Source organism: Equus quagga, chromosome 7 (assembly GCF_021613505.1).
Source record: "Equus quagga isolate Etosha38 chromosome 7, UCLA_HA_Equagga_1.0, whole genome shotgun sequence".
Classification (NCBI taxonomy): domain Eukaryota; kingdom Metazoa; phylum Chordata; class Mammalia; order Perissodactyla; family Equidae; genus Equus; species Equus quagga.
The window spans coordinates 78,517,129-78,542,295 of record NC_060273.1 but is presented as its reverse complement, the minus strand read 5'-3'; the positions used below and the strand labels follow the sequence as shown (position 1 = coordinate 78,542,295).

The 25,167-nt window shown below is 41.3% G+C and overlaps 2 protein-coding genes across 3 annotated transcripts in view; one reads left to right on the top strand and one right to left on the bottom strand.

Annotated features, from left to right (window-relative positions):
- The window catches only part of NRG2 (neuregulin 2), a 237,864-nt gene extending 232,945 nt beyond the window's left edge, over positions 1-4,919 (bottom strand). Inside the window, exon 1 of the mRNA XM_046666162.1 lies at positions 3,536-4,919. The gene's annotated coding sequence lies outside the window, so the exon portion shown is untranslated. The remainder of the gene's footprint in view (positions 1-3,535) is intronic.
- Positions 2,851-20,890, top strand: PURA (purine rich element binding protein A). Of its 2 annotated transcripts, none has more exons than XM_046666164.1 (2): positions 2,851-3,273; positions 8,955-20,890. In XM_046666164.1, the coding sequence occupies exon 2, from the start codon at positions 9,099-9,101 to the stop codon at positions 10,068-10,070; it is 972 nt and encodes a 323-aa protein (XP_046522120.1). In that variant the 5' UTR covers positions 2,851-3,273; positions 8,955-9,098; the 3' UTR covers positions 10,071-20,890. The 2 variants fall into 2 exon arrangements, with proteins under 2 accessions (XP_046522120.1, XP_046522119.1); XM_046666163.1 differs by lacking the exon at positions 2,851-3,273 and adding an exon at positions 5,605-8,432.
- Positions 20,891-25,167: the final 4,277 nt, after the last annotated feature.

Genomic DNA, 25,167 nt, shown 5'->3' with positions numbered 1-25,167 from the left:
ATAAATCCAGATAAAAGCCTGAGGAACCACTTCACACCCTAAACACGTGCAAACTTTGTTCAACAGAACACTTTACTGCCAAAATGGAGTTGGCAGAAGTTTGGTGCAAAGGCCCCCCAGCTGCATGATTTGCTGGCACCAGAAAACTTAAAAATCTTAACATAACACTGCTGAGTTTGAGTTCTACCAATTTGCTTGAAACTACTTCCCCAAGTTTGACTTGAGAAAGATGGAAGCTGCCATCAAGAAAGACTTTATTAACACTTCATCGTCTACCCAGAAATAATTTGATTTCCCACTCCTGGTGGTCATAGCTCTATATTCCTTGGTGGTTGTGTTTATACTGTAAATCTAATGCAGTCTATTTTGAAATGTAAATTCAATTTTGTTTGGTTGCTTGGATAAAGGGGTACAGGGAGAACTACTGTAAACATACAAAATTAATTATGACAAAGTTCTACTTAGAAAACACCTGATCCAAATAACCCCCCTATATCACAATTTATTACCCTCAAAAAATATGGGAGAAATTAAGATATAGAATATCTGTAAATTGCTATCATTCGACATTTGGTTTACCTTGTCTTCTCACTTCTCTGAGTTTGAGTGATGGTGGTTTACTTTGTATATGAACAACTTAGGGAGTGAGGAAAGGAGCCAAGAAGAGTTCTTCTCTTCCACAAGGGTCAACAATAAGGTCCTTTTGGGGATCTTTATAAGCTTGACGCAGTTTAATGAGGAAAACTGCACCTGAATTTTAAACTTGTAGTTAGAATACTGGCAACTACAGCTATTATATTTTCTAATAGAACTAGCAACTTTAAACTTGTAAATTCTTGATAAATATGCAGTATTGAGAAACTATGGCTTGCTTTGGACGTTTATCTCGTGCTATATTTCAATAAGAGACCAGGTTTAGAGTAAAGATGCTACTTGCTCCTCATACAGCTAAGAAAAATTAAGCTTGTTTTCAAGCTTTCTAATCTTTTCTCTCAGTAGCTCCACGTATTTTATTAATTTTCCTGAAAGCCTTTCTGTTTTTCCTCCTCTAGGACCTCCTAAGTATTCTAATTCTCAGCCATGATTTCATATTTTCACCAGCTTCTAATCTCCACAATATAGTTGGAAGCATGTAGGACAAAACACTCTTTAGGATATCAAGTGGCAGAAGACTGTAGTTTTAAAGTTATTTATATAGTAGTGCTGCCACCTAAGGATGAGGTGAATAAAGAAGCAATTCAAAGGAAGTGACCCATCATTCTCAAGTCTGTCTCAAAAATTTTCTCACCTCTAACTAGAGATTAATAAAACATTTTGCTGTTGTTGTTGGTATGGAAGTTGAATTGTTTCACAATAACTTACTGCTGAGCGGTAATTTTCTATGGTACAAAATTTCAAACTCAAACCTTTTAGAGTCCTCTGTGATTTGGGTCTCCAGGAATATCTCTCAAACTTATTTCTCTCAGACATTAGGCACTGCCTACACTACATAAGGGGGGAGGGCATCAAAAGATATCTGGAAGTAAACAATTGAGGGATTTCTGGTTTAGTGGAAAAAGTAGGTGATAATATACCTAAGGTGTTTCCCTCTATTGGTGACAGACTCCCTGCAACTCTGAACAACTGACATACTTTTATACCTCAATTTTCTCGTCTATAAAATGGGGTTAATTTCACCTCGCTCCTCCTTGCTTCGCAGGCTTAACTAGATGAGCTTCTTGGATAAGGTCCAAAACAAGTGAGTTTAAAAGTCTACTATTGTCTAACAAAAGAGTATCTTACAATGTACTGCAAAGTAACTTCAAAATAAAATACATTCAGTTAAATAAATTAGGACGGTGACTAGGTTTTCCCAAATTACAGAGTGACTTCTCTGAGATCTATTTAAATAATGATAAAGATAGTGAAGGCAGTTTGCTATTTATTTTGCAGCTGATAACTTTTAACTGATCCATCTACGCACGCAGTGTTGCAGGATGGAGATGTGAGAGGAAAGAGAGGAAAAAAGTTACCACGCACCAAAAATCTTGTCAAACTTGGTAAGATTTCAAGAAAACTCTTAAAGGACATTTTATAGTTCTGCATTTCGCCCTTGCATAGCAATTTATGAAAATTAACTCGTCCCTTTTACTCTCTCCCTCTCGGCCCAAGGACGCATAAACAATATTTATCAGGATTTTGTCCTTAGTCACAGTCCCTCAAAGGGGCCCAGTTTCACCTACACTGCGTGGGAGGCTGGGCAGCAGCCCCACGCTTCCTGTCAAGGATTCCTGGGGCTAGAACCCAAACGTGGTCTAGCCTCTTTCTTCTTTATGCTAATTCTGCCCTTCCAGCCCCTCTCGGCAGGCATCTGAAGGCCAAGGTGAGACCCTCCCGGGAGATGAAAGACCTATTGCCTCCTGAGAGACGAGGGCGGGGAGGAGGGTGACGGGGTGGTAGCGGCACCGACAGCGACGCTGAGCCTAAGTTGGAGCTGACGCAGGCCCCACTGGGTTCTGTCCCCGCCTGAGTCTGCCTTCGGCCTTCACAGCCCAAAGAGGAATAAGTCCTCCTGGGGGCGCTACGGGCGGTGGGTGGAGGAAGTGCGGGCAAAGAGGCCACAGGCAGCTCTCTCCTCAGACGCGCCTCAAGGCCTGGGCCGCCGGCTGTTGACGCGCCAACGGTGGAGGGCGCGCGCGCGCGCGAGACGGGGGCGGAGGGAGCGCGCTCGGCGGCCGCCGCCGCGGCAACTGAAACGGAGGAACGCGAGGGCGGAGGGCGCGAGCCACGGGGGGAGGATGGGGGAGAGATGGTGGGTAGCGCGGAGCGCGCGCTGACGTCGCCCGGAGTCACGCACGGAGCGCCGGGTTACGCGCCGACGTCTGGCTGCCACGACTTGCCGTCGGCGGCGGCGGCGGCGGCAAGCGGATCCCGCAGGGGAAGGAGGAGGAGGAGGGAGAGCCAAGGGGGCTGTGAGTGAGCGGGAGAAGCAGGGTGTGAGCCGGGCTTGCCCGCGGGAGGGAGAACGAGCGAGAGCCGAGCCAGCCGTCCGAGCCGCCTCCTCCTCCTCCCCTCGGCGTCCCGCCCCCGCCTGCCAGCCCGCCCTCCTCCCTCCTCAGCCGGCAGAGCCTGAGTGAGGCGCAGCCAGGCTCGCGCGGCTGTCCAGGACAGGTGTGCGCGCGCGCGCCCTCCTCCCCTCCCCCCTCCCTCGCGCCTGCCTAGCGCGCGCCCTCCCTTCTTCCAGCCCGCGCCCTCCCTCACCTGCGGCAGGACAGCGCCCGCCCGCCCGCCCGGGTAAGCCCCTCGCGATCTTCCCTGCTGCCACTGCCACAGCTCGTGGCGCTGCCCACCCCGTCCCCTCTAATTGGCCTCTTACGCCCCAGGAATAATTACGGTACCTTTCTAGACATCCCCGCACCCTCCCTCCGGGGACTCTGGCAGTGCAGCAACGCCCCCCCACCCTGTAGCGCACGAACGAATAAACGAACTCCCACCTCCAGAAAAGAACAAAATCACACGCCCCTTAAGAAAAAAAAAAAAAAAAAGACAATCTTACCTCCGCAGGCGCTGGAGACCACCAATGAAATGGTGCCGTTGGTTTAGCAATTCCAAAGCCCCATTTCCCCTGGCCGCCTTCGTCCGGGGCCTGGGACAGTGCGCCAGACGTGGCCGACACTCCCTGCACAGCAGCCCTGGCAGAAGGGGAGAGCAAGGAGGGTTCTGGGTTCCACTACCAACCCCTCCTCTCCTCTGTTCAAATCCCCCCGCGGTGCATACACCCGCCCAGGGCGCGTTGTAAAAATAAAAAATACATTGGTGCTGACATCGCAGATGAAGCCAGGCCAAAGGATGGGTTGCCCGAACTAGGCATCTTGCTGCCCCACACAGCTAGGTCAGCTCGACAGCCTCTTCTGCCTTTGTCCGGGGGCGAAAGGAACGGGTGTGAAGCTGGAGGGTCTTCCCCTTGAGTGACAGTGGGTCCCGGAGGCGGCTGAGATGTCTGTAGGGGAAAGGACCCCCACAAATATATCTGCCTTGAGCTTAAACTTGGATAAAGAAAGGCCCAAGCGTCCGGCTGGGGCAACTTTCTTTGGTTCGTTGCTGTCTACCCCTGTAAACGCCACCTTCATTTCCGCTGTCTGCGGGGCCCTTTTGAGGGTTCTAATTCGTTCTTATCTGGGCCCCTTACGTTTCTCTCGGGTCAGGCGCTTTTGGACAGCCTTTTGCAGCGGTGTCTATGCTTGTGTCCCGTGTCCTTGGAAGAGAGGTCCCAGTGCTTTACTATAGGCTGAATTTGGTTTGACATCTTTTGGTAGACTGTCAGAGGAGAAAAGGAATTTTTTTATTCCTTCAAGACCCCCACTGCTCCCCTTCCAAACTGGCGTTTGCGAATTGAGGCTTTGAAAATTGGAGTGTTGACTAGAGTGTGGAGAGAGTTGCTGATTTCATTCCTTTGGGTACTAGTAAAACCATTTAAGTATCAGCCGGAAGAGAGAGAGCTATTGACATTTGCATCAGTTCTGTTTGGACCTTTTGGGTACATAAAATGTCGGGTTCTCTGAGTGTTTTATCGAATTGAGAATGTGTGCTACGTTTATTTAACTCTTCTGCAACTGCTTAAAAGGAAAACATTTTGTGAAATGCGAGGATTGTATCATATGGATTGTTCTCTTCAGATTTTAAATTTTTAATTCATATCTTTAACACTAAACATTAAAATAGTATTGAAGAGGCATAATTTTAAAGATTAGGTGAGATATAGAAAGGGGGTATGCTTTTTAAAAATGATTGGTGAAATATTATTACTGTTTGTGTTGTTGTTGTTGTTAAATGTTAAGATTTACTTGAGAGTTTCCCTTAAGGTAATTGCTCCACTTTGAACACTTGCAGTACAGCATTCTAGTTAGTTTTAATGATTTGGGTATTGAAGATAATTGTCTGGTTTAAGACAGGCATTTAACCTAAGTAGTACTTGAAAACGTAAGTTCTAATGTTCTCTTTTATTTTGGAAATCTGTGATTTTGTGAAATATTAATCAGCGTATTGTTTCTGTTGGAACTCCATAATCAAAAGAGTCTGTTACTCAGAGGTAGATTCCCTCTTTCCAAGTTTATTTTATAAATATGTGTTAATTTTTACTTTTAAAAACCAAAACTGAGTTAGATTATTTCAGAATCGCCTGTAGTTCAGGCGGAGGAAAATTGAGGCTTTTTTCTTTCTTGTTCTGCCTAATGTCTGTTTCACTTGTGAACAATTTTTTGTTAGTAAGAATTTGTTAAAGACACAGATAGTCTTTAAGCAATCTCTATTCTTTCAAAATGTGTGTGTAGTGTTAATAAAATAGCACAAGAAATCTAGAGACATTCGATTTTTAAGTGTAAGCAAACTTTGAGGAGAAAGGGAATTTTTTTGATGATTTTTTTCATTGACACGGATATTTTGCTGCATATTAATATATTTCGTTTTCCCTTTGTCTTTCCTACATTATATTGAAATTATAAATTTAATTTTACAACTATTTGTTTTAAAATAAATTCACACAGCTAGACACGAACTGGCTTTTCATTTACCAAGGTAGTAGATTGTTTAGGTAATTAACAAATGGTTACAAGTCATTTTAAATCCACAAATTTTCTAGTGGATTTTCAGTTAGGATGCAAATCTAACTTTGAAATTCTATTTAAGGTTCTAAACTTTTTGTTTTAAGACTGTTTTAAGACTTTTCCTCCGAGTCAGTATTCATTCTTCCCAGAGTGCCTTTTAAGGCTACTATATTCTATAACCTAAGGAAAGCCGCCTTTCACCACCCACCCCCCTAGTCTGACCAAAAGCCCACACTTGTAGGCTTTCCTGAAATTAACTCTCTTGTTTGAGTAGTGAAAATGTGCCAGATATACAATTTATCATTGAATTATCTTGGAGAAGACGTTATTAACCTTGTTTGCTTTTCGGATACATTTATAAAGTAGGTGAGAAGCTGGTATATAATGGCAGAAATTTTATACATATATACTAAATAGCATAAATAAGTATATATTTATGTGGAGAGATCCAGGTCTCAGTTGTTTGCGGATTTGAGCTTAAAATTCCCAGTTTAAGCGTGTATTTATTTAACTTGTGTTTTGTCTGGAAATTTCATCAATTGCCTCTGCGCTGGGGAACTTAGAACTCAGTTCCTGGTGACAGTCACTTTTTCAGAAAATCAGGGCATTCCCAAATTCAAAGTGCTTCAGAATCCCTGGACATAAATGTTTGGGAGAAAGGGCAAGAAATTTAGACTTCAAAGTTGGTCCAAGAAGGAGAGCAATTGAGAGCCCTAGTTTTCTGTTCTGGGGGAAGCGATCATTAGCATGGAAGAATGGCAGGGACGGGCAGGCGCGTGCCCCCTCATCGCAGTCCCATTGGCCTTGTTGCTGCTTTGAGCTGTCCTGAGGGGGCAAGGGCTTGGATCAGCGCAAGGTAAACCCTTGAGGAAGCGTAGTAGCTCTTCTAGATCGGACTTAACCATATCTTAGCCTTAGCTCACAAGTGCGACGGTAATGCCCCGCCCCGTTCTGTGCGGAGACCCTGCCACTCAGCCTTTGCGTCCCTGTTTGGGGCCGGGGTCTATCCAGGGTCCTGATCGCTACTGTGCGAGCCTGGAGGAGCCGCCGCTTCTTCACACAGGTATTTTTGAGCGGTAGGAAGTGCGCCAATAGTTCCTAGGTCCCTTTCCCGACAGACTTGGGGACAGGGGAAAGAGTGCAGAAAAATCAGCACTGAATGGGTACTACGCGGTACTAGAGGATGCTCGCAAACTAAGGGGAAGTTCTTTGTGGGACCCAAAGCCTGAATTTCTCTCTCTCAGAGTGGGCCTCCCCTTCAGGGAGCCATTTCAGGGACCACTAACAGATGGATGGTTCTGGAGCTGGTTCCCAGGACCACTCCAGTTTGCTCTTGGTAGCCAGGGTGCTTTGCCCTGTTTCTTCCTTTTTAGCGGGAAGTAGCAAATGTCAGCCTAGAGCTGAAGTAGCTAAGCTAGGTAGAGTGGAGCCCTTGCTAAGAAAAAAAGGAAGCTGTGAACACTTAACAGGCAGGTTTGACTAGGAGGTGAAGGGATATATTAGGGGGCTGTGAGGGCTTAGATATTGACAAGGCTTATGCCTTGGACTGGGCTGGGTTTCTTGATCATTAGTCCTCTCTTTTTCAGGAAGCTTGCACAACCATATACTCAGCTGTCTCTGGGGCTAAGAGTGAGGGAAGCATGTCACTTTACTTCAGAGGGTAGGGGATGTTCAATGGGAATGGAACCCACAGACGGGATAGGCACACTCTTCTCAGAATGGAGGCAGCAATCCATGCTTGAGAAAGCCAGGAGTAGGGCTACAACGTCTGTATCCTCTGAGCCCCCTGCAGAAGGTGATGAGAAGAGTGTAGGGGCATAGGCAGGGGGTCCCCTGGAGATAGGCCTTAGCTTTCCCACAGCTGCTAGGACGACTGCAGTGAGGGAGTATGAGAATTCGCTATTTATCTGGAAGAAGGAAAATAGGCCCTAGATTATGCCTCAGATCTAGGAAGAGAGAAATCAATTATTTCTGAGACGACACCCCCTTTAGCTGTCACTGTCCAAAGACTCATTGGTTAATTAATGGTCGGTAACCTAGCCGTCTGCCTAAAAACCAGCGATCATTTAACGTTTTACTTTTTGAAAGGTAAGGGCTCTCCTTGACACTTAGGAGTTTCTGGGAGGAGGAGTAAGGGGCTAGCGAACCTGCGTTAATGAATCCCGAATCCCGTAAGGAACTGCGTTTCCCAGGAAATTCCTGACATTTTTAGCTCGTGAATTTCCTAAAGGCTGCTTGGTTTTCTCCTCCATTCTGGGTCCTTCCAGAGAGGAAGAGTGGGCTAGGGGCTGAAGGCTCGGCAGGGCCTGGTTCATCCGCAGAGCTGGCCGGCACCCCAGGCTGGGCTCAGCCCTGAGCAGTGTGCCCCCTTTCCCCAAATCTCGGAAGGAGGAGGGGGAGGCAGGCAGTCAGTCGTGGTCCCAAAGGGGGCTGGTTGAAGGTTTTTGGGTGAGTGTGGGGTTTCTTTTTGATTGTTGCTTGGGGGGAAGGGCAGAGCAAATGGGAACCGGCACTGCGGGCACCCCGGCCCTGGTGCGGCTGCCGTCCTCTGCTCGGCTCCCCCCCGCCGGTGAGTGCGCCCGCCCGCCCGACTGTGCGGGGCTGCGGTTGGGGGGAGGGGGAGCGGGATCATCTGAGGCCAGAGCCGCTGCTGTGCGCGGGGAGGGGGAGCGGCGAGAGCAAGGGGAGCGAAAGGGGAGGGACAGGCTAGGTGTCTGCTGCTCCGCGCCACTGCTGCCGGCGCCCCGTCCTCATCCCCGTCCTCATCCCCGGCAGCCCCTTCTGCAGCTAAGGGTTACCGCCGCACCACCTCTCTTCTTTCTCGCCCTCCTCTGCGGCCAGGGCTCTGCGGTAGGGGACAACCCAGCCGGGCGGCGGGTGGGCCTGTCTGGGTTTGGATCTGGGTCTGGCTGTTGCCCGCATGGAAGGGAATGGCCGTGACTCAGTGTCCCCTCTCTGCAGCGGGCTCAGCTGAGCTACGCAGGCCCCTCCCCCAAATCCTCTCTTTGGGGTCACTGGAAAGCAGAGCTCAGGCCCGGTCCTTGTGCTTAGGATGGCAGTACCCTTCTCACCCCTAGTCCCCCAACTCCCTGGGCCGAGGCTGCCCAGGGTCTGGCCAACAGCGACAGCCACAGTGGTGGCGGCGGCAGCTGCGACGCGACGCGTCCTGCTCCCCCCTCCAGCCTGGGGTGTGGGGTGAGGGCCGGTGGGTGGGCGCCGCCTGGCGGGCGGGCGGACGGGGGGCTGGCAGCGAGGAGGGGGCGTGGGTCACGTGCCGGCGGGCGGGTGGGCGCGTACAGTAGGGCGCCCTGCTACTGTACTGGGGAGTCAGTGCCCTGTTACCGGGTCTCGTCTGTCTCGTCTCTCCCGCAGATCTCGCGAGAGTGGCTGACTGGCTGTGGGGGTTGCGGCGGCAGCAGGCGGAGCCGGGGAGGGAAAGCAGCGGCGGCTGAGGCGACTGAGGCGGCGGCGGGCGGAGCGGCAGGCGGCGGCGGCGCGGCGGCGGAGCGCAGCATCATGGCGGACCGAGACAGCGGCAGCGAGCAGGGTGGTGCGGCGCTGGGCTCGGGCGGCTCCCTGGGGCACCCAGGCTCGGGCTCGGGCTCCGGCGGGGGCGGTGGTGGCGGCGGGGGCGGCGGCGGCAGTGGCGGCGGCGGCGGCGGCGGGGCCCCGGGGGGGCTGCAGCACGAGACGCAGGAGCTGGCCTCCAAGCGGGTGGACATCCAGAACAAGCGCTTCTACCTGGACGTGAAGCAGAACGCCAAGGGCCGCTTCCTGAAGATCGCTGAGGTGGGCGCGGGCGGCAACAAGAGCCGCCTCACTCTCTCCATGTCAGTAGCCGTGGAGTTCCGCGACTACCTGGGCGACTTCATCGAGCACTACGCGCAGCTGGGCCCCAGCCAGCCGCCCGACCTGGCCCAGGCGCAGGACGAGCCGCGCCGGGCGCTCAAGAGCGAGTTCCTGGTGCGCGAGAACCGCAAGTACTACATGGATCTCAAGGAGAACCAGCGCGGCCGCTTCCTGCGCATCCGCCAGACGGTCAACCGGGGGCCCGGCCTGGGCTCCACGCAGGGCCAGACCATTGCGCTGCCCGCACAGGGGCTCATCGAGTTCCGCGACGCTCTGGCCAAGCTCATCGACGACTACGGAGTGGAGGAGGAGCCGGCCGAGCTGCCCGAGGGCACCTCCTTGACTGTGGACAACAAGCGCTTCTTCTTCGATGTGGGCTCTAACAAGTACGGTGTGTTTATGCGAGTTAGTGAGGTGAAGCCCACCTACCGCAACTCCATCACCGTGCCCTACAAGGTGTGGGCCAAGTTCGGACACACCTTCTGCAAGTACTCGGAGGAGATGAAGAAGATTCAAGAGAAGCAGAGAGAGAAGCGAGCTGCCTGTGAGCAGCTCCACCAGCAGCAGCAGCAGCAGCAGGAGGAGACCGCCGCTGCCACCCTGCTACTGCAGGGTGAGGAAGAGGGGGAAGAAGATTGATCAAACTGAATGGAAAAAACCCACACACACATGCATACACACACACATACACACAGCCACACACACAGAAAATATACTGTAAAGAAAGAGAGAAAATAAAAAGTTAAAAAGTTAAAAAAAAAAAGAAATAACTTAACTCCAAGGGAGCACCACCCAGAACCTCCACCAACTGACAGTTTCTCTTCTTGACTTGCCACCCATCGCTGGATGTTGTCCACTTTATCCACCATATAAAACAGTAAGCAGCTGCTAAAAACAAAAAACAAAAAAAATACAAAAAGTAATAACATTATATGAACTGTGTTTCCTACTTGATTAAAAAATATAAAGAACTGAGTGTTTATTTCCCTAATTAACCAAGAACTTTTGTACACGTTTAAGCTATTATTATTAAAAGTGTTTGCAAAATGGTCAAGATTATAATATTGCTGAATTATATAAAAGTCCTTTTCATGTTGAGCTAACATTTGACTTTAGCACAAAAAAGAGATATTTTAGAACACGTAAAATAATATTTTTAGTTTTTCTCATTTTGTTACCAAATTTCAAACCTTACATGGAGGTTATTATAGTATATTTGACACCCTATATACCTGTGATTAGAGATGTGTATATATATGAGGGCTAGGCATGCTGTGTGTCTGAGCTTTGTCTAAATGTTATGCAGAAGTTTGTAGAGTTAAAGGTACGTAGGTTTAATTCATGCAAGGTAAACAATAAGTGCTCTCTTTTATACAATATGCATTGCATCTGGACCTTAAACATATAAAAATGGTCAGTGAAACTTCTGTGAACATGAAATTATTAAAAAAGGCATTTAAATGAAATTTGCTAAGTTGTGATTTTTATGGTTGGAACCAAAGTTATTCCAAATAGTGAAAGGAAAAAGAGAAAGGAAGAAAAAGGAAATCTCCCATAATATTTTTCTGCATCTGTTTGCTTTGACTGAGTAGGTGTTTTGTCATTATTGTGTATATGAGATGTACTTGTATTGTTCATAATATATTTTTTTTATTATGTGTAGAAAGATTTTAAAAACTAACGTGCAGCAATTTCCAGTGAACCTGTACTTGGACATCAGGTAGTGAGTCTATTTGTGGTCACTAGCACTGTCTCCTAAACTTGTAAGAGATCTGAAGCTATCCTTTGATTTTTGCCAGTGCTATTAACTTATGTAGACCTGTTAAAAAGCAGAGCAACACAATTATAGTTATCCTACTGAGCCATGGATTCTGAGTTTCATTTTAAAAGTGAAAGCCAAGTTGGTGTATGTAAAGGATTTCCATGTAGCTGTGGTGCTAGTTATTACTGGCTACATTATATGCTAAGTGTATTTGTGTTCCCCAAGTGTACAAGCCTTCTATCAAAAGTATGTTCTATAACTCATATATTCAAGGTGTAGGGTATGAAAATGCAAAGCTTAGGAGAGCACTTTACCAAGCTGGTGTCCTCCAAACTGAAATTGTTTGTAACGATAGTCTTTCACAGGTTTTCATTTAAAGATGTTCGTGTGCTTTTAATTGACAACTAACTTTTTGCTGCTGTATAGTAAAATATTAATATATTTTTATCATTAAACTGCTGCATGACTATCATCTTTGAGTGAAGAGAAAATGTTATAAAAAAAAGATGCCTTAAACAGTACATTTTGGTTTGGAATTCTGTAGAAAGTATTTTGGTTAAAAAAAAAAGGTCTTGTCTGACATAGAGTTCTGGGGATGGAATTGTTTCTTGGCAAATCCAGCCATATAGATCTAACTGCTGTATGTAGAAGACACCACCTGTAGGAGCTGGAAGGTATCAGTGCTTCTCACATTGTAAAGCATTGGCCTAGGAAGGTAAACAGTTGTCTTTTTGAAGGATTTTTTTTTCTGCTGGTTCTTTGGGTTTTGATTTGATATTTTTAAGCTCCCTGGTTGAGTGTGTTGTCTTTGTTTTTGAGATCTACTGTACGTGTTGAATAACAAGCTATTTCCATTGTACTGTGCATTTTCCCATTAAATTGTTTGCTTTTAATATTCATACAATGTTAAATATGAGGTGACCGTACAATAGTTAGGAGTTTCTTTACTTACAAAATCACTGGAAATGATTAAATTGCTTTTCCCCCGTCCCCCAAGGTGCATTTTTCTTATTTCCATATAGTAAAGTTGAGCTCTTACAGTGCATAATGTGACATTTGGAATGCTTATCAACTGCATGTAAACATTAATAACCTGCACTTTTTTGTCTTAAGGTTTGTTGAGCTGTTTCGTTCACTGTACTTTAACTGTGATATGGAAAAGACTGCATTATCTGTGCTGTTACTAGTTAGGAAAGAGAATTGCTTTGATTTTGTCTCTTGTTTACTATAGCTTCTTAAAGTTAAGCCTTGTACTACAGGTTGTTGGAGTACTCCTAGATCAGTGTTTCGTAGTAGCCAGCAATAAGTAGTGCAAGTCAACAAAAACACAGCAAACTTAGGCAAAGTGTCCTTTCTTTGAGATGCGAGTTCTTTCATGAGGTTTTCTTTAGGGTCAGTTACCTAAAGTGAAGCCTTTCTTATCTATAGACTTCAGATTCTGCTTGGAATCCTACCGGATCAAGAAGCACATGCATTGTGCAATTGTCTTTACATTATAACAGTTAAACACAATCTTACTAAGATTTTGAAACCAGTGTCTAATTTATGGTCAGTGGGTTTGAAAAGAAATCCACATGCAAATCTTTTAAGACTTAAGAGGTGATCATAGAAAAGACTAAGCGACTGTAAAGATGCTCTTTTTTGCATCTCACTTTACCTCCCCAAGCGCCCTCCCAACTTTCCCTTCCCTCTCCTGTTTCATCCTTTCCCCGCCTTTCCCCCCAGGTGCTCGGTACTTTACCAAGGTTCTGTATCTCAGTGTTTTATGTTGGAGTTTTTCCTTGTTTTTATTTTGCTAGTTAGTAGACCCTGTTTGTGCTGAAACAAAAAAGGAAATGGTATATTTGACCATATGTGTTATTCATAGAAGACAGTATGATCAAATGTGCCAAAAACAAGCAAACAAAACCCAATTCCTGACAAGTATGCCTTATTTTAATGATCTGCTTTGTCTTACAGTTAAGGTCCAAGAGCTTGGTTAAACTACGTTAATTGCCTAAGTATAAAAGAAAACTTGAAATGCATTGCAATATTGACGTTCTTTAAAATGAGAGACGCTGTCAAGTAATTTAATCCAGAGATCAGCCACCAGATTTGAAATGCCCATATATGTGTGTGTGTTTGGTGTTGTTCGTTTTTTTCTTTTAAATCACCAAATCTTTTTTTAAGCTACTTTTTATTTGTGCCTCCTATTTATCATGCTGATGTTAGAAGCAGCAGTCATCCAGCCACAGAGGGAGCTAAAGTTAACTAACCAGAACTGTAGAAATCATTATACATGCCTTTGACAACAAAGGAAGTCCATAAGAAAAGCCATGTTGGCTTTTCTTCCAGTAGATAAAGATTGGAGGTAGATGAATATTTGCCAAATGGAAAAAAAAGACAATGCGAGTCAGGAAAGACAAACTTTTCCAGCTTCTCAAAAGCCATGGAGAGTACAAACCAAAACCAACAGGAAATAAAAAAACCTTGAAAGTCTCACTTTCTAGTTGTCCTATGCAGGGGTTGAAATTTGACTCAAAGTGGAAAATATATGAATGTGTTTTTAGGTCTTCATATCTAGAGATGGATAACTCCCAATTTGATTTTTCAGGTCATGGAGAAAGCTGCTAGTAATTTTAACCCCTGCCTAAAGAAGACAGATAATTTCATTTGGGAGCAAATACTTATTGCCTTGAAAAATAGCACTGTAATAGCCTATGATAATTAGTTGTAGAATAACCTTTATCCCTTTTAAACTATGCAAATTATTAAGTGTAAATTAGGACTCAATTAAAGATAGTTGATTATATTGCAATCAGATGGCATTTACAAACTTAACTGGAGCATATACAAATAAAATCTATTAGTCTAAGAGTTTTGTATGCTAACAGAAAAATATAATTTAGCTACCTATTCTAAAAATGGTGAATATTATTAATATTGTATAATAGGACTGGGAAGACTGCCTCCTTTTTTGAAGAGAGAGAGATTAAGGATTTTTATAATTGTTTTTCATCAAATTTTAATATTTTTGTCAAATTTTTAGGTATTTAATTTGTAAAACAGTTTGCTTTGTACTGGCATACAGAAAATAGGGTATTGATTTTAAACTTTTTGAAGCCAAGTGATCAAGTACATTTGTAATAAAAGTCAATGGATATATATCAGTTGTACTCACTGTTTTCATTTCTTATTAATATAGGAATGCTGTACATTTTCTGCAGGAAAAGTGAACTAAATTTGGGTGGAAGGGAGGGGAAAAGATAAGTATGTTGATAATAAGAATCTGGGTGGGTACCATGGCCCAAGCACTTTACATAATCTTTAAGTCAGTTAAGATTTGGTATATTAAAAAAGACGCATATGTCAAATTTTTTCTTCCTGTTTTCTTATGGAATTTGATGTTTGTGGGGGTTATCTCATTCATTATTTCTGTGCTTTAATATTTTGTATTTGGCACTGTTAAAACTTTCTAAACTAATACATTTTTCTTTTATGACATTTTGGGTTATCTGCCAGCCATGGTGACCCCACCATGGGCATGATTATTTTTCTCTCTCACACATGGTTCACCCTCTCTGCCTCAATATTTCCACTCATTTTTTCGTGTTACTGATACACACACACACACACACATACACACACACACATTTCCAGATGATTTTAGAATGGGGATTTCTGAAACTGTTGCTCTGGTGGCTTTCATAGCTCCACAATTCATTTTGTTTTACATGTGAACATACTTTTAAGATTTTCCCCCCATAAAAAGTGAGATACCAAATCTAATGACTTTTTTCCCTGTTCAGAGTCTTTTCAATATCAGAATGAGATTCTGCTTTCTATGTAAAAAGATGCTAAAATAAAGGAATCTTTAGCAACTTAAGTTTGGAACAACTGGTGATAACTCTGAGTATAACATTTATAGTTGACTATCCCTAAATTTGAATATCTTAATAATTTGGAAGATATATACTTCCCCATGAGAGTGGAATGAATAGGAAAGAAAATTTATCAGAATTACTTAAGTGAATAAATTCTCTGAAGTTATTTGTGCAAAGTCGTCTGTTAAAGTTTATCTTTTTAAATCATACATTATTATATTTCTGGTTTTTTTCATTGCAAGCTAACTGAATTTATATGAAGTACAGTATAAAACTGAAGTGATCACTGCTATTACTATTTTCACCTAGCAGCATTGATTACTATAGAGAATTTTCAATATATTTTTAAGAACAGCTGATTTTAATATTTGAGGAGTTATTTGATCCTAAAACAAAACCTAAATTTAAGGCCTAGGCCATTTTAATACGCTCTTTTTGAACAGAAATTTCATTATTATGGGCTAAGTGAAGATCATTTAAACTACTACTAGCATGAGTCAGGTAGAATTTCATGATGCAAGAACAACCAGGTGAAAACTGAAAGATATGATTGGTTTCAAGCCAACAGTTGTCGTCTTTCAGCTGCTAAACTGGCTACTGAGTTTTGATGTTGAATGGTCTGGGCAATTTATGTCTTTAGGAAAGTTGAGTATGGCAAAGGTCACTTGTTAGAAACATTTTTCTTAAAAAAGAATTTTATAGGTGTTCATTTATTTTTATTTTGTCCCCATATTACGTTTGGTATTTATTTTCTTTCTTTTTTTTATTTTTCCTGATGTGCTTTGCTTTTGTGGAAAATTGTCTTGTTTGATAGGTAGAAACGTGGTGGTGATCCTCTGTGTAAAATAAAGTTACTTCTTACAGACCAGGAATATTTTACTCATTTTGGAATCGCACGCTTTTTCATTTTCATGAATACATACTTTATTTTGATGATTATTAGTAATTATTTTTGTAGCGTTTCATGGGAAAAATTTAAACTGAAGGGTTTAATTTTCTTGATTTAGGGTGTACTTTAATAGTTCAAGAGGCCTCCAAGTTCAAGGACCAAACCTTTATATTCTAGAATTTTGAGAAACATGTAAATACTCTTTTTAGCATGTCTTTTGGTCTAAGCTAGATTAACACAGAAGGATCCTAGGAGGACTTGAGAAAAGATGTCCTTATTGTGAAGTGGCAGTCAAACCTATGGGACAGATGTCTTTTTGTATTCACCTTGAGTAGGCTCAAACAGTGATGGCCATCAGCTAATGAATTATTAGCCTCATGTTGGGATTGGGTCAGATTCCCATTCAGCTAGAGTGGATTGGCAATTTCCAGTGCAGGTAGCTGTTGGTGGCATTTGACCTACCTCCCTACCGTGTACATCTGGCATTTCTTTCTCCCATCCTCCTTTTCCCTTGTTTCTCTCTCCTTCTTTCTTCTTCTCCTTGCCATAGGCCTGCCAGTGGCACTCAAAATTAACCCCCTTAAGAGGAAAGTGAAGAAATTGCTGACTCCTGCCTTAGAACATGGCTAACTGATCCCAGAAAGATTTCTGTAGTATAAGGTAATTGGGCAGTTTTTTCTGACTGCCGTTTTCCCTGTAGTCAAGTTGGCAGTTTGAAGGGCATCGACATTTTTTGTTAAGAAATTTGTGAATTGAAGAGAGTAAGAAGTATGTGTACTTTAGGTAGGTTACTATGGACTGAGACTTACTAGTTTGGAAATTTGAGAGCAGAAAGGGGAGAGCTGTTTAATGTGTTTGTGAATGGGAGTGTGGGAGGTAAATAAGGGAATGATTTGGAGGTAAAGTTGGAGAAGTTTTTATTGGAGGTAGGGAAAGATGCTAAGGTGGAATCTTAAATGAGAGTTGTTTGCTGAAGACAATGACATTTATCTTCACTGAGGAAGTTTCAGTAAAGCCAGAGAAAATGGGTCCCTTCTTGGTTATGAGAAAGCTGTTGGTCTGTAGCTAGATGTTATAATAATGATCCATTATACAAATCTGTTTTCAGATGTAGGGTGTTTGCTTTTCTGGACAAATTAAGTAGCACAATTATGGAATGGCAACTTTTCTGGTCAAGGCAAGTTGGTGCTGGGGACTTACTACTTTGAAGGAAAAAAGAGAACGCTTTAAACTCTTTCACAGTTATCATTTTTAAACTATCAGACATATTTATCATACAGACTGTCTATTCTTCTGGGCATATGTTACAGTGTAGTTTCCCTTTACTTTTCAAAATCGTCCTTAGATCAAATAATTTGATTTTGAAGTCCGCAAAGATCCATATTATGCCTCGCTTTTACAGAACCTTGAGCCTTTGGTCCACATGAATTTCTTAGAAGAGGATTATAAACCAAGTAAAAACACTACATTGCAATTTAGGTATCTTTTCTATTTCTTTTACGTTTACAATCGTAGCAACCATTTATCATTGTGGACCTTATGATACCCTCAATACTACTATATTTCTGAAATTAGACAACATACCTCTCCAAACTTAAATTTCTGTTTGTTTTCCCCGCTTTCTCTGTTCTCTTAAAATTATAGAATTCCCAAAATTCACTGGTGGCAGATGTTAATAATATAATTTGGTACATCTTGGAAGTTCTTATGTCCTTTGTAGGGTGAACTGATGGTGTTCAGATTTCTGTTTCCAGTATCCCAGGAGTATTTTGAATTATTTAAGATAAAGAATTGCTATAATATTTCTGTTTAAAGCTACATAATTCAAGTATATTTGGATTTACTCTGTTTTCTGGTTTAGTATGGACGTATTCTCAGTGACTTTGACAGATTACTTTCATGTGTCATTCTACCCAAATCTGTATACATTAGTAATAAAATCTCCTTAAAGATAGTTTAAAAAGAGGCTCTGATTTTGTATTTGAAGGTAATTTTTTTAAACAAATGTCGAGTTCATTAACAATAGCAGAATTATTTTTATTATAACATTTTGTAGAGTTGGCACTTAGTATGATTTTCACATTTTATTGTGTATCTGATTTTAAATGATAATACAGTTGCGTACTATAACTTGTTTATGTCAGTGCAGAACCTTCTTAAAGAGCCCCTCCTCCCCTTAGGAACTGTTTTAAAAGAAGTGAATTCCCAAACCTGTGTCAAGAACCAGTGATTTAAATGACTGTGAGACAAGTCTTTGAAAGACTTCCTTGAGTCTAGTCAATGGAGATAAATGATAGCCCATTTCCATGCTGCATACAGTTGTTAGGGTTTATAACGTTGTCAATATGTAAAGTGCAAAAGCAGGAAAGACTATGTAAAATTGCCTATAAAATTTTCCAGTTTTCATTATTTGCACTATTTATCTTTGCACTTGATTTTTTGAAAGTTAAGACTAGTCACTTTCACTTTTGTTTCTAGTCTTTTCTAATTTCTTACAGAATTGTGTTTTCAATATCCCACCCAAAGCAAAACTTATATGCAATTAAATATGCTTTATAAGTCCGAGAAAATATTTCTTAGTGTTAGCTATGTAGGACAAAAGTTTGTTTTGATAAAATGTTTAATATGGGCCTTTATTTGCCAATAAAATCCTTTGTAAATGTGAGCTTTATTAAACTATTTGAATAGATGAAGTGAAAGCTTAGGATAAGAAAAAATACACACACACACACACACACACACACACACACTATATATATATATATAATGATGTCTTTGAGATCCAACTTCCAGCCTGACATGGCCTGGTTTTGGACTGTTGATTTGTTTTCACTGAAGTCAATGAGATTTGAGTCTAGCTGGGTATTGGCTTAAAAAGCTGGAAGAGAAGTGGGTGGCAAGTGGCAGCTCCCTCTTTCATGTAGTTTTCCATAGTGCATAGTGCTCATAGAGTTTCCTCATGGTCTATGTGATATAACTAGTATTGGAATAATTATATTAAATGATATTCCTTTTTGGAATTTAAGGTTGACTCACTTTTTGAGGTGGGGAGGGTGACAAGGGATAAGAGACTTTATTTTAACTAGAGGCATTCTTACAACCTCAAGATGTACTCTAGAAAGAATAGGAGAACAAAAAGTGTACCTGTGAACATATTTTTTATCTTAGTGAGATTGTACAACACAGTTAGTGTTCAGAACTGCAAAAAAAAAAAAAAAGAAAAAAAAGGTTGACAGTTTTGTCAATAGAACAGAGATGTGTTTTGGCTAAAATTATTTTTTGTAAGTTTTTTAATTATTTCATTTTATATTCCCTTTCCCATAGCCTTTTAGGCGCTTCATACTTAAAACCAACAAGTGAGAGGCCTCTCTTCAGGTCTAGTTTATTTTTGGAATGCCTGAGTGTGTTTCTAGATGGGGAGGTGGTGTTTTAATTCTTGACATGTTCTTCTCAGCATGTTTTGCTAGTCATTTTGGCTCTTATGTTTGCATATTCTGTTTAAAATTCAGTGATGTGTTTGAAATGAGAAAGTCTTCTATGACACGGCGTGAATGTTTGTGGCCAGACTCTATTGTAGAACATTTTGGCTTTGTTTTTAATTTGGGTAGAAAGTTAAACTTTCGTTGTTCGGGTTTTGGGTTTATCTAGTGGAATTGTGCCCGGTAGTTGTCTAAATATGGACCAATTTTGGGAAATGAAGGTTGACAGATTTGTATCTGACTCTAGATAATCCTTTACTCAAAATCATAAAGGCTTACATCATTAGAGTTGTCTTAAGTTTTATGTTGTCAAATCTTTAAATGTGGATAATGATCAGCATTATATGTATGAATTTCCTTTGGGAAAAGAGAAAAATTCAGTCTCTAAACCTTTTCTTGGAGACTAAGTTTACCATATATGGAAAATGAAAAAATTTTAGAAAGTGGCTTTGATTATTTTTTAATGGAGTTTAATCAGCTTAATTAATTATTTTTCCTAGTCTGAAGCACTTATTTCCCAAATGTGAATAAAGGGAAAAGATCAGCAATTTGGCCCTTTTTTTTCAAGGCCATTTTTAGTTTTCTGCCCCCATTTTCCAATCCTGCTATAAAATAAATTACGGGTATCCTTCTAAGTCCCTGTAACCCCTTTTGGGGTCACAGATACCTTTGATAATCTGATGAAAGTGATGGACCCTCTCCCCAGAAAAAAAATGCACATACACAGATAATTTTACATACAACCTCAGGGGCATCACGCATCTTCTGAAACCCAAGTTAAGGATCTCTGCTCTAAACAAACCCTATAGAGAAAACTTTAATGCAATTCCTTGATAAAATTAGGAACTAACTATTGGCATAAAACATTTCAGATTGGAATTATTGTTAGATGGTGGCCCCTACTAGCAAAATATGACATTGCAACCAGCTTTGTTAGACATTATAACATCCAGACAAAAGGAAAAAGAAGCAAAGTTCTGAGAGCTATTTATAAGGAGTCAGGGCATCTCTAGACATGGGAGCCATTCCTGGTTCAAGGCAGGAGTCAGGGTACCTGACAGCTTCTAGCAGGGTAGAATTTGATAAACCACAATGCTCAGGATGCCAAGGGGTTAGCCATTATCTTAACCCCTTCCTCACCAAAAGATTTTAGTCTTGTCTATTGGGAAACAAGATGTCACTAGGAAAACAAAAAAATTTGCCTTACACCTTTGCTGGAACACATCAGTTTGGTGATGTATGGGACACCAGTATTATTTTTGAGAAGGTACATAAAACCAAAGTAAATTATTCTCTATGTAGAACATTATTTACTAGTAACATTTGTTTGGATGTATTAGCTTTGACAATTTTTACCAGTAAATATTGGTTTTATTTAAAACTGGGAATCCAGTTGATATATCTGTCCTTTCCCCCATGTAAAGCATAGTTTACAGATTTATGCATACTTTTTACTTTTCTTTCTTGATGCCATGGAGTGGGGTGGGTGGGGTGGGGGGATCCCTGAGTCAACAACTGACAAAATGTCTTCTCCAAATTTAAAAATTGAGAAGCAGCACTTTAAGTCTAACTCTACACCATTTTAGTGCATGTATTAGTTTTAATAATGATTTTTAGTGCATGCCTTTGGGCTTATTCAAAAGTGTACAATAGGAAAGTATATTTCCTTTCTTAGAAAGGAGATGTTTTTCTACTTTGCAACATGTGATTACAAAAATCTTCCTCTGTGGGAAGATTAACCATGTATTGAACTACTGAAAAGTATATATTTTTAGATATACAGAAGGAATCTACATGGAGCAGCATTCAGACCTATATAGAAGTCATAGCATTCTGTATAGGACCAAAAAGGAAATAACATTAAACACTTAAACAGACTTTGTTAGGTAGAAATACCTTTAGATCTTGCATTGACTTCCAAAAAGAAAATGCCACAGAAGTTTGCTGAAAACTTTTGTTGTTTGAATTTTCTCTGTCAGCGTATTTAGCCCAAATACAACAGCTTTGGGTTAACACATATATAGGAATCAAAAAAACAAAGCTAACTAAATAGATCATTCTGATTTGCCAATCCAGCTTGACTGAAATAAGTAAACTAATCACTTCCAACATGAAAAACTGTTCAACTCCTTTAAGGTTTTAACCTAATAACCTTGGCTGATGTGGGAAGACTCCCACTTTGATTTCTGACCTGACAGTGAAGATTCATGCTTCACATGATTTCACACCTGACAGTGTCTGTTTAAGGAGCTATGGTACAGTTTGCTAATTCAATCCCAGATACCTGTTGATTACCTGTGAGATCTAGAGTCCAAAGTAGCCAGCAGCTGTATGCCTGAGTGCTCTGTGCCCATCAGATCTCTTAAAGTAAGCAGGGTTGGGACAGGTCACAGCTCAGATGAGTGACCTCAGGTGCTGTGGACAGCCCCAGATTCAAGTTGTATCTGCTTTCTTGGGAGTCATCACTGAACTAATGTCCCACATGGTGTTACTTACTGTAGATGCTCTCTCTTGGAGGAGGCCCAAGAGCACACATCCTAATCGCTTGTGGTACTCAGAGAGGGGGTGCTAACTCTGATGCCCTGGCCAAATTCCACTTTAGGGATGTGGGTCTTCTTCTTGCCATTCTAATTGGAAATGTGCATCGCTTCCCATTTTCCCTGTTGATCTCAGTGCAAACTGCACTAGTCTGTTTCTTTGCCCTGGTCCCAAGTCTCTAAGATGCTGGTGTGTATTATGTGGGCCAAATTCATGCCTTGACCTAATGTACAAGAGTTGGTGAATGAGTGAATTCTACGTCAAAGTGCCGTATAGTTGGAGAGTAAACTCTTGTGATGCTTTGGGGATGAAATTGGCCCTCTTTTAGCATAAGTTGGGGAATGTGCACTGGCCAGAGGCTTCCAGCCATGAGGTGTGAGCTGAAACCTATTTTCCCTCTTTTCTTATAGCATGTTGAGAAAATCTGTTGGGTTTTCAGCAGTCAGGGAAGGCCGGAGTTCTGCAGCTTTAATCTGGGTAACTGAGGCTGGTTTGAGCAAGACTTTGGTTAATTAACTGGGTTCTCAGATGCCACAGACTCCGTGAAAAGTCACCATTATTTTCAATGGTTGTGATAGAATTTCCCTCAGTAGCCATTATTTTAAGATTATATTGCAGAGTTGCTTTATTTGAGCTTTTTGTGTATACACAATCCCAAACTGGAAGAAATAATAATTTAAAAAAAAGGAATCCTGCTGTGAAAGGTATATATTACTCTAGATTTTTCTTACTGTAAATATTGTAAGATTGTAATACTGTCGATATTTTATTAACCAACAAATGTTAATCTATGTGAATTCAGACTTATTTTAAATGTGCTTCTTATTTACTGTGTGTGGTCCCTGTTGCTGACAGTATTAAGTTATATTCTGATGTAAGATTAACTTTATTAAAGAATGTAAACATTAATGTTTCCTTATGGGAAAACAAATAAAGTATAAAGAAGACAATTCTTTTCATTAAAATATACTGTGTATTTACACTTGCTAGACCCAGCACCACTTATAAATTTAGTACACTGTTCAGAATTTTAGTTAACACAGCTGACATGGTTGTGCTCTGTTTGAAAGTCTAAGAGTAGGTATTGTTGGAATATAAACAGTTTGTATTTGTCTGCTGTGAATCATAATCTTGAAATTTCTAATTGTTTGTAAAATTTTTATAGTAAAACATTTTAATGACAATTTAAAAATTTATCTTCTCTAAAGAATGGTCAAAACAATATCCTTTCAGAAATAGAATTGTTCTTTAATATCTTTCCAAAATAACTTTGGTTAAATGGACCAGATGGATATTAGTTAAAATTTAGGACAAAGTTGTGATATTCTTTGAGTTTACAAGTTTATCCTTATTGGAGATGTGCCAATTATACAGTAGAATATCATTAATTTGCACTGTTTGGGGACCCCATTAAGAGTGCTGAATTTTGCCAACTAAGAAGTAAGCAAATGCAATTTAAAAAGTAAATTTGAGCATTCTGTATTAAATCTGTGCAGTTATTATCACATGAAGAAGCGCAGTGTGTCGGGCTGTAATATAACCATACTTGCTGTCATGTTCTCCCATCTCAGTGCTGGGAACTCACCATGTGGAAACCAAGCAAATGTGTTGTGCATCAGCCGGCTTGAGTTTGTTCAATATCAAAGCTGAAACTAGCGAGGTCTGCTGTACTGCTTATTGAAGTATTGTGATTCTTTTAGGCATTGATTCTTACAAAATATATACTGTAACAGTATACTTTGTACAGATTTAAATTTTATTTGAAAAAATGAAATAAAGTAGGCAAAAAAATAAAGATGTTTATTTTTCATGTGACTATATAAACAGATCAGTCTTTTGTTTCAGTGCCTTTGGTTGTGGGGGGCGGATCTGGTTGCTCTTGGATTTTTTTTTTTATAGATGGAAACCATTTTTAGGACTCAGAAGCAGGTATATTTGCCTGTTCATTAATTGCCTGCAAGTATTCAGTGTGCTCTTTCACACTGGAAAACTCTATTTTCTATTTTATTTTAAAACAATTTGTTTATTTTTAAAGATTTTATGTGAATGGCTTCCCTATCTTGCTTCTTGAGTCAGTGTTAAAAATTCTCTGATGGTGTGACGGTTAACCTAGCCATCACAATTGAAGAGGAAGAGAAACTTTTCCTGTAGATCATGCCCGTTTCCCATCTAAGGTTCTTTTGCTTTCTGTCATTTTAAATTTGAAGTTGGTTTGGGGTAATGGAAGGGTTACAAAAGAGTACATGACAAAAGATAAAGAGAATCCTCTGCAGAAAATAGAGGTTGTGCTTGAAAATAAGATCCTTTCAAAAGTGCTTTTCTAGTGAATGGAGTGGTAGACAGTGAATGCAGTTACCAATTAAAATGTGGCACAGGAGTGAGCCTTCAGAATAGTGTTAATAAGACCCTCTCATAAAAGATTAGATTATCTGACCAAAAAGAACCATCCCAGTTTTGGTCTCTAACTCAAAAACCGGCGGAGGCCTTAGGTGTATGGTATTTTCCTCAACTTTTAGAAGTGGAGTTGGAAGTTTTATTTGTGGCTTTCTCCTCATTTTATCTTTGTGATGCTTTCACTTACCTTTAGGCTGGATTATGAGAAGGCTTGGAACAAGTAGTTGCAGGAACGAGATTCCTGCAAAAATCACACTATGGAAAAATTTTCAGTATTATTTAAATGTGTATGACAGTGATTATATTCTAAAAACTGATGCATGGACATAGAAATATCATAAGTTAACAGTATCACAGTTCCAAGCTTCCCTGGGTGAATCCCAAAGAAGTTTTGTTGTTGTTGTTATTGTTCTATATTTTTTTCTTGCTAAAATGGCCTTCCTTTGTAGAGAACAGCAGATTAGCTGTTGTATTGCAGCTACCTGTTCGACTAGCTTCCGCATCTGACAACCACCAACTCCAGTAAAAATAAAGCATAAACTTTGCTGTATGAAAACTTAAAGCTGAGAGTGCCACCATTTTGGGGAGGTTGGCGGGGTGCTAAGAAACTCGGGTTTTCCCTGAGGTCTGCAGTGCCTCTGATTTTGCAGGCCACAGAGAGGACAGATGGTTACTTCCTGAAGAGGAGACCAGATTCTCCTCTTTCCCCTCTCCTCAAGGTGGGATCAGACAAACCCCTGAGTCCCTCTCCAAAAAGAGGGCTCTCTGGAACAGGAGCTTGTGATGGAAACTCTATCTATGATTTTTGGTG

Bases quoted from the DNA above. Each gene is read 5' to 3' on its own strand.
- PURA (XM_046666163.1), top strand. From the start codon at position 8,082: ATGGGAACCGGCACTGCGGGCACCCCGGCCCTGGTGCGGCTGCCGTCC. The intron at 8,433-8,954 runs GTAGGGGACAAC...TCTCTCCCGCAG, and splicing joins TCTGCGGCCAGGGCTCTGCG to ATCTCGCGAGAGTGGCTGAC.